Raw genomic sequence first — 8,743 nt, 5'->3', positions numbered from 1 at the left:
GCCCCCCAGCACAACACGGAGCCTGCACCGGGCCACCGGGTGGGTTTATTGGTATCAATGTCACAGAGCTGTGCACAACATGTCACGGGCAGGTGACAGCCACACTGGTGAGGCGCTCAGCCGGGGCCATTGCACCCTGTCCCTGTCCCTGTGCTGGCACCCGTGGGAACAGGGAGCACCGTGGGGCTTTGCAGCGTGGCAGGCCCGGGAGGAGCTGCAGCAGCTCTCACCACCACTACCAGGGCTTGGAGTGGGTGAGGAGGGGGCACCTATGGGGACTGTGGGGGCTGAGGGGGCTGTGCCAGGTGTGGCACAGTGGGGACACTACAGGTGGCTGTGTCCCAAACTGGGGCGTGGGGGGCCGGCAGCTTAGCTCTCCTCTTTCTCAGCTTCCTCCTTCTCATCTTCATCATCCTTCTCCCCCTTGAGCTTCTGGCGAGCAAATTCCTCGATGACAATGTCCTCCTCGCTGGAAGGGAGAGCAGAGCACAGTGAGCCCACAGGAGGAGGGGAAATCCCTGCTGGGCCCAAACCCTGCTCCTGATGGGGACAGCACAGTGGTCACCCCGGCCCTGTCACCCCACAAAGAACACTCAGGTCACTGTGAGGCACAGTCTGGCCCCAGCACACAAACCCAGGCCCCATCACTGCATGACCCAAGAAGTTGAACCTGCAGCTTCTGATGCTTTTTCACACAATATTTTGCATTTCCAAGGGAAAACAAGGAAAGGAAAACAAAGAGCTGAGTTACCTCCTTGAGAAAGGTGAGCAGCGAGTGACAGCAAGGGAGAGCACAAAGTGAAAAGTGGAGGAGAAAACAGAAAAAAAAAAAAAAAAGAGTCAGCAAAAGAAATTCCAAAAGCTTGGGAATGTGAAATGATTTGGCAAAACCTACATGGAGCCGTGGTGGATAGAGACCAAGAGATTTCCTCTTTGGAAGTTTAAATGTTCTCACTGAGCTGGGAAAGGGATAAGTGTGAAAGCCTGGAGTTACATCCTGGTTTTCCAGGCCCCAAATCCCAGTGTTCACATCCTGCTGCAGGGTGTAACCAGACACAAAACCTTTGGTGGGGCCATGGTGTCAGGAATGGATTTGGCACTGCAGCTTCCCAGAAGGAAGAAGTCCCAGCTGTAGCTTCAGCTGGAAGAAGCTGATTTGGGAGGAGAAGCCTCTTGTGCTGGGGAATGTGCAGGGGCACAGAGATGTGACTTCCAGCAGCCCAGGGAAATCTGTGTGGGGACCAAAATCATGGAGACATCTTCTCCAGTGATGGCACTTGTGGCTGGAAGACACTGCCAGCTGCTTCTGAGGGACAGGGCAAGGCCTGGCCTTGCAGCTGCTGTGGCTGCAGCAAAGAGAATTGTCAAATAAGCCCTGGGAGTTTGCAGAACACATCCCAATCTCAGGATTTGGGAGAGTGGCTGCTGTGGCACAGGCTCAGGGCTTTGAGACCTGGGTGGTTTAATCCAAAGGTGTGACCTCAAGCTGGGGTGTCACATCCATCTGTTGTGGATCTGTGTGGTTTGTGTGTTAGAAGGAACATCTATTTACCTTGGCTTAGCTGTATTCCAGTGATAAGCACAGGGAGAAAGGGATGGGGAAGAGAAAAGATGTGCAGGTTAATGCAGAAAGGACATTTCAACTGACAGCTCTCCTCAATGCTGGGGTGCTTTCCTGGAGAGAGGGACAGTGGGAAGGGTGCTATGGGGAGGACATTTCCCACCCTGCTCCAGGACATCTGGACAGCTGTGCCCATCCCATGGGAAAACTGCTCCCACCCTGCTCCAGCACAGCTGGACAGCTGTGCCCATCCCACAGAGGGCACAGCAGGGCCCTTGGCACTGGGGCAGCTGCACTGAGTTGTTTTCACCAGCTCCCCCTGAAGCAGAAGTGCCTCTTTCCCTCTGATTTTTTGGCAGCATCCCACACAGGACTCACAGTCATCAGGCTTCGGGTGCATGAGGATGACGGGCATCTCCACCCCAACATCACTGGAAGGAAAAGCATCTCTGTCAAGGATCCTGCCCAGCACAGCCCCACTCCCAGCCCCACAGGCAGCTCCCCTTACCTGGCAGTGAGATCCCCCAGGATGCTGTAGCAGCAGGAGAGAAGGGACAGAAATGAGCCAAGGCAGAGAAGGGGAGGTGTTAGGCTGTGCTTTATACTGAGGTGGAAGATGGTTGATAATAGGGGTGGTGGGGTGGAGGGTCAGAGAGCAGCCCAGGGGAGCAGGGCAGGGATGAGGGGGCCCATGGTGAGTGCCCTCTCATTTCCCCAGGGTACAAACCCCCCCAGCACAGCCTGAGCTGATGGCCCCAGACTCCCCTGCCCACAGAGCCTCACCCTCCTCGGGACACCACCAGGTTGACCTTCACTTTGTAGGACACCAGGATGCCCAGCACCTCCTTGTCCATGCCAGGTCTCAGGCTAGGAAAAAGGCAGAGGGGGACAGTGAGAGGGCAGTGCTGGCTGCAGGCCCCATCCACCCCCACCATGGCAGTGCCAGGGTTTGTCTGTGTCCTGCAACATGTGGGTTTAGCAGGGGAGGAAAGCAGGAGAAGAGAGAGGAGGACACTTGGGGGAAGCCACAGAGAAGCTTCTGGAAGCCCCTTTGAGCTCTGGAGAGGGATTCAGGAGCTTTGAACAGCATTGGAACTGGGAAGGTGTATCTCTCCTACGGGAGAGGACACAATGTCACAAAATCTCTACATTTTCCAGCTGGATGAGGAGGGCTCAGGGGCTCTTGGTGGGAGCCCAGAGCAGAGGGAAGTGGGGGAAGGCATGGTGGGGAGCAGGGGGAGCCCATGCAGTCCTCACATGGTGGTGGAGGCCAGGTTGGTGTCCTCGTGCTTGAGTTTGCCATCGAGAGCGAGGCCTCGCTTCTGGCGGTTCGAGGAGAGCAGGGGGGTCACCGAGTACGTTTTGGAGAAGGTGGAATTGGCAGCCACAGTCTCACTGGAAGGGTGAGAGAGAAGAGCTCAGAGCCAGCCCCAGCCTGGGGGTGCTCAGCATCACTGCAGGCACCTGTGCAGGGCCAGCCCTGCCCTCCCCATGCAGCTGCTGAGCCATTTCCTCCTTTTGTTCCCTCCTCTCTTTCCCCTCTACAACCACTTCTTTTTTCTCTGCACCACCTTTGCTCCCTCCCTCCTCGTTCTCAGGGTGGCAGAGGCTGTGTCTGGCCTCAAAAAATGCAAAGTGAGGAGATTAAGAAGCCTGGGAGCAGCTGTGCACCTTCCCCAGGGACCTTCCCAGCCACCACCAGCCTGTGCTGGTGGGATGTGGTCCACGGCCTTCCCTGTTCTCTGCTTCCTCTGCACCTGCTCATCTAACCCAGACATTTTTGCTGCTTGGTGTAAAACTGTCACATCCTCTGTCCCATCCTCCTCCTCTTCCTCATTTCTCTTCCTCCCTCCCAGAAATGCCACTTCACCTCCAGCCCCCATCCCTTACTTTATCTCCTCGGAGCACACAGTCTTCGTGTATTTATCCAGGGAATACAGGACCACGTCTGTGATCTGATCCACTGGGGACAGACAAGGGGGAGCCATGTTGGTGACATGGCAGGGGCTCACAGTCCCCATCTCTGTCAGTGATGGGTGCTGGGACATGTCCCTTCTGCCCCTCTCTCACCTGAGATCTTTATCTTTTTCACAACCTTGTTGGTGGTGTTGTTGATGTTGACGGTCACATTGATGGGGTCTCCGTGGTAATAGATCTGCAAGGGGAAGAGGCTCAGTGATGTGACCAGAAATCCTGGTCCCCATCCCTGGCAGAGGGGGACAGTGTCCTTACTGACCTCCCTGTCCAGGGAAGCTTCGAGGTGCAGAGGTTTGTCTGACATCATGAACTGCCGGGTGGTCTCGGCCCGCGGGGCCGGCCCCGTCTGCGCCGGGGCGAACTGCACCTTGCGGATGATGAGGCGCACCGAGTTCCTGTGGGGACACAGGTGGCACCCCCAGTGTCCCCCACAGCGTCACAGGGACTCTCTGGGGACTTCACAGTGCCCTCCAGCCAAAGGGTGAATGTTTCACCTGGCTCTGACACAGGGATCACTGCCCCAGTTTCTGGCTGAGTTCCCCATCCAAGCATGGCACAGGCTGACAGAAGAGCTTCAGCCTGACCCCTAAGCTGGTCACCCCAAAAAGATCCTGTGGTTTAGTTTTAGGGCCAAAAAGGGTAAAAGGGATCCCCTGAAAATACCTCTTGTGGATTTTCTCCTCCAGATTTTCAGCACAAAATCCTTTGACCTCGAAGTCAACGCCACAGGCCTGGGGAAAGGTATGTGGTCACTGAGCAGGGGGGGCTCAGAGCTGCCTTGTTCCTTGTGTTCCTTCCTTCCTCCTCTGCATTCCCAGAGATCCTAGCTCTGACTCCAGCCATCCTCCCTTCCCACCCCTCACCCCATGGCCCGTGAGAATCAATTCTCATTTTTAGCACCCCACAACTCAACCCCTTCCCAGGGAGGATGTCTAGGGGACACAGCCTGGGGACAGCAGCTCACCTTTCCCACATCATCTGGCCCGGGCTGGAGGGTGATGGAGCAGGGCAGGTTGGTGGCAATCTGGGCAGAGCAGGGAAAGAGAGAAAAAAGAGAATGAAGGGCGTGTTCAGAGCCGAGCCCTGGTGACACCACGGAGCCACATGGCCCGGAGGGGCTGAGCAGCCCTTACCTCAAAGGTGAAGGGGTAGGCGTTCTCCCCGAGCTTCTTCATCAGCTTCTCCTGCAGAGGAGTGAGGGTTTTGGGGGCCTGGTCTGGCACGGGGGGGTACAGCTGGGTGGTCAGCACATAGATGTCCTTCCTGAAGGTCAGGCCGATCACGTCGAGGTCATCGCGGCCGTAGCGGAAGGCGCAGGTCAGCGTCACATACACTGAGCCAGGCAGGGCAGGGACAAAGGGGAGAAGGGAAGGCACAGGGGGTGAATGAAGAGGCAAGAAAAACTGTTCATAAACTCTTCAGCAGAAATGAGACTTCCTCAGACACTAAATATGAACAGGATCCCTCATGTCCTTTGCTGCTGTGGCCCCGATGGACAGCGAGCTGTGGGTGACAGAGAGCAGCCTCAACCTGAGCACAGCCCCAGCTTTGGGCTGGTTCCATCTCATCCCCTCATGCTGCATTTCTGTATCAATACCTTTCCTGTCCTTCAGGTACTCCGGGTCAATCAGGCAGACACCATCTGCAAACAAGCAAAAGGAGAAGGACCGGTGACCTCAGCTGCATGGGGAGATCTTTGCTAAAACACAGTTTTTTAAACCCAAATAATGCACTTTACAGCTGGAAGGTGACAAGAAGAGCTGCTGCCAAGGGGGATGCTGATGTCTCCTCCAGCAGCGTGGCTGGGTTGTTTTGCAAAGGGACTTGGTCCCCTTCCCCACAATTTTTCCTAAGGATATTTGCAGGAAAACATGGCATTTGCTCCTCCAGAGCTGCCCCTCCTGCTCTACCAGCAGCCCACAACACTGGGGCTGGCTTGCCCAGCCTCTCTTGCCTGTCTTTCCCCCTCAGTGCTGGGCACTGCCCCACTCACCTACAGATTCTACTGAATCCACGTTATCCACATAATCTCTCTTCCCTAGGTACAGAGAGAGCTGGAAGCAGCACATGGGAAAAGGGAGGGAGAAAACAAGTTAAGGTTTGCCAGGGAATTCACCCAAATTTCAAAGCCCTGAGTTGTGTCATGGGGTTTGTCACCAGGCTGGACCAGAATCACCTTGAAGGGGTCATATCAGGGTATTTTTTAAATTTCTGTTTTGAAAAGCCAGTCCTGCAGTGACACCATGGCAGGTCCAGGAATCAATCGGATTTTGAAGGGAAGGCAGACCCAGCCTGGATCCTGTGGGCAGATCCAGCCCAGGGGGATCCCAGCACAGCCCAAACCTTGGGCCGGCCACACGAGGGGACAGGGCACAGAGACTCACCTTGCTGTTGGGGCTGGTCTTCTTGAAAACCCTGTGGAGAAAACAGAGGTGGATGTTTGGGAATGCCTTGGACAAGGCTGGATGGGGCACAGGGATATGATGGGCTGCCCTACAAATGTGCTGCATCACCAAGGGTGTTCAGTCCCTGGGGAATTCCATGTCCTGCAAATTCAGGGCCAAACCCACCCCGTGTGGCTGCCCCAGGTGTGCTCCTGAGCTCATGGTGACCATGGAGGATTCTATGGAGGACCATGGGGGGATTCTGTGTCTTAAGGGCAAGTAGAAAAGAAAGGCTAACACAGAACTCCATGGCAGCTCCATGGGAGCTCACATTCCAGCCCCTGGGAGCAGCAGCTGGGTTGAGCTGGGATCTCATTTTCCCCCTCTGCTCCTGCCCTGCTCCATCCCAATTCCAGATAAATAAATCAATTAAGATACTTACTTTGATCCGTCTCCCATTTTAGCTCAGTGCAGGAATGTCCACAAGGAAATCTGTGGGGAGAAACAGGGAAAGCACTGCATGAGGTGCTGGGGAAGAGGCAACTCCAGCCACGGCCACCATCCAACATCCTGCACATCCCAACAAACTGCAGAGCCCTCGGGACAGGGCACTGCCACCTTTGCAGAGCCTGGGAGCTCCAGGTTTGGCTTTGGGGTGGCACATGGGAGCTGAGCCAGCTCCTTGTTCCCAGCCAGAAAGGTGAGGAAGTGAGAGAGAGTTGGTCCAGAAAAGAGGAAGCACAGGGGTGATTCCTAATGGAGCAGGTTCAAGACCAGGAAAAGCAAGAAAATGAACAAAAGGCCTTATAGAGTCTCAATGTTAATAGTTTTTCCTGGAAATTGCTGTCATGGCTCAGTGGTAGGAATGGGTTTGTTTTGTGCTGTCACTCACAGGAAGATGAGGAAAACCCAGGGAGAAAGTCAAGGGAAGCTCAACTGCCCATGGAAAGAGGGGTCTCAGGGCACAGGATCCCTCCTGATCCCCAACCCTCTGTGCTGGGAGTGGGGCTGGAGCTGCCCAGCCCTGCCCAAGCTCTGCTGGCTCCAGCCTGTGGCCAGGAGGAACCTGCAAAGATCCCACTGATCACCAGCTGATTCTGGGATATTAAATGGGATGAGCTCAGCCTCTTAGGGATAGGCAGCTCTGACATGAGCACAGCTTAAGCCCAGGCAGGATTTTAAGCCCCAGGGGCACGTGGACAGTGCTGCCTCTGAACACAGCCTCAGGGAAGCTGGTGAGGGAGAAGAAATGGCCATGGGAGTGAGGGGATTATTCTCTTCCCCACAGGAAGACAAGAGATTAGTCCCAAGCTCAGGATCTTTGAGGTCCTTTGGTGCTGTGGGATGTGAAATTTGGGAATTCTCACAGGGTGAGGAGGTGCAAAGGGAGTGGGAGCAGAATTTGGCTCCCTCCAGACCCCAGGAATTGGGGATGAGTCAATGAAAGGTGGAGGGGAGAAGAGCTGAACTCCTGCTCTGCATCTCCCAAGCCCCAAAGAGGGAACTCAGACCCCCCCTGGCTTGGCTCAGCTGTCCCACACCAGTACCCAACCCCTCCACCACGTCCTTTGGCCACACTGGAATCTCTTTTGTCCACATTTTCCCCATTTTTCAGCTGTAAACCACCCTCCTTCCAGCCACAACCCAGCACCAGCGTCCTTGCCCTGTTTTCCAAACCCTCAGAACCCCGGAGCCGTGGCAGGGCCCAGGCAGCAGAGCAGGCAGCACTCACCTGGCAGCTGGATGGACAGACAGACGCTCTCCTCTTGCTCTCCCAGCAGCTCCCAGTGCCACCCAGTCACTACAGGCTGCTCCCAGTGCTGCAGGTTCTTATATCCCCCCTGGCTGTCCCTCCCCTGGCATCTGATCTCGCCCACTCAGCCTTGGCTGGGCTGGGGGGGGGCTGTGTGTCTGTGAGGGCTCCAGGAGAGGGACTTGAGGGAAGAATCCTATTAGTTGATTAATTGGGGAGACGCTGCATGAGTAAGAGTGGGCTATAAATACAATCCCTTGCTGGAGCCCTGGGAAAGCAGCTTAGAGGGATTGGCAAAGAGGGCTTAGGAGCAAGGTGATGGTAATTGAGGTGGAAGCTCTGCTCCCGGTGGGAAGGAGCCTGGATTCCCACAGGGGCTCTCTGCAGCTGCTCCCATGGCAAGGGGAGGTGGGATGGGTCTGGGCATGGGCTTGGATGGAGGTGGCAGAGGAGGGACCAGCCTGGAGCTCTCCCTCCCCTTCCTGGCTGGATAACAGGAGGATGGAGGCACGAGCAGCTCCCTGCATGGCCAAGGTGCCCATGAGGTTGCTCACCTAAAGGTGACCTGCCATGGCCCAGGGCACAGAGGCCACCCTTCCCATGGGGACACTGCTGTGCAGGAGGATGGGGTGAAGGCAGGATTCACCCTCCCTGAACCAAGAGGGAAGGACCAGCCAGCCCTGGTGGGTGGGACACAGAGCTGCCACTGTCCCCAGCACAGCCTGCCCAGCCCAGCACCATTTCATAACTCCAGGCTGGCCTTGACTGATCCAATTAGTGCATCACTAACTCCAGGTTTACTGCAGCAAAGAGGAGACTGTCCAAGAGAAAGCCCAAAGTGGCTCTGCTTTATGGCTGCCAGGCAAGCAGGATTCCCACTGCAATCCTGCCACAGCCATTGTGTGGGATAACCCCCCTGGGAATGGCTCTAGGGATGGGACACAAGGACAGCCCGGGGCAGCTACAAACTGCTCCAGGAATGCCCCACTCACCCTCCTCACCTCCAGCACCACTCAAGCCCTTCCTTTGGGGCTGCTCTTGGTTCTGTCTCAACCCCCAGAGCTGAGC

The 8,743-nt window shown here is 55.9% G+C and overlaps 1 protein-coding gene across 1 annotated transcript; it reads right to left on the bottom strand.

The window, feature by feature from the left end:
- Nucleotides 1–369: 369 nt before the first annotated feature.
- On the bottom strand, nt 370–7,717 carry ARR3 (arrestin 3). The gene is made up of 17 exons (XM_063170766.1): nt 7,655–7,717; nt 6,365–6,414; nt 5,923–5,953; nt 5,532–5,592; nt 5,136–5,180; nt 4,672–4,871; nt 4,503–4,562; nt 4,202–4,269; nt 3,798–3,933; nt 3,632–3,716; nt 3,452–3,524; nt 2,819–2,956; nt 2,345–2,428; nt 2,070–2,093; nt 1,940–1,992; nt 1,553–1,562; nt 370–469 (listed from the first exon to the last, which is right to left on the bottom strand). The coding sequence occupies exons 2-17, from the start codon at nt 6,379–6,381 to the stop codon at nt 370–372; spliced, it is 1,185 nt and encodes a 394-aa protein (XP_063026836.1). The 5' UTR covers nt 6,382–6,414; nt 7,655–7,717.
- Nucleotides 7,718–8,743: the final 1,026 nt, after the last annotated feature.

Source organism: Melospiza melodia, chromosome 16, assembly GCF_035770615.1.
Source record: "Melospiza melodia melodia isolate bMelMel2 chromosome 16, bMelMel2.pri, whole genome shotgun sequence".
Classification (NCBI taxonomy): Eukaryota; Metazoa; Chordata; class Aves; order Passeriformes; family Passerellidae; genus Melospiza; species Melospiza melodia.
Note: the sequence above shows the minus strand (reverse complement) of the source record. Positions and strands in the feature narration are given on the sequence as shown.

Excerpts from the sequence above, each read along its gene's own strand:
- ARR3 (XM_063170766.1), bottom strand. Across the intron at positions 4,270-4,502 it reads GGCCAGATGATGTGGGAAAG|GCCTGTGGCGTTGACTTCGA; the intron begins GTGAGCTGCTGT and ends ACCTTTCCCCAG. Across the intron at positions 2,957-3,451 it reads GTGTGCTCCGAGGAGATAAA|TGAGACTGTGGCTGCCAATT; the intron begins GTAAGGGATGGG and ends TCACCCTTCCAG.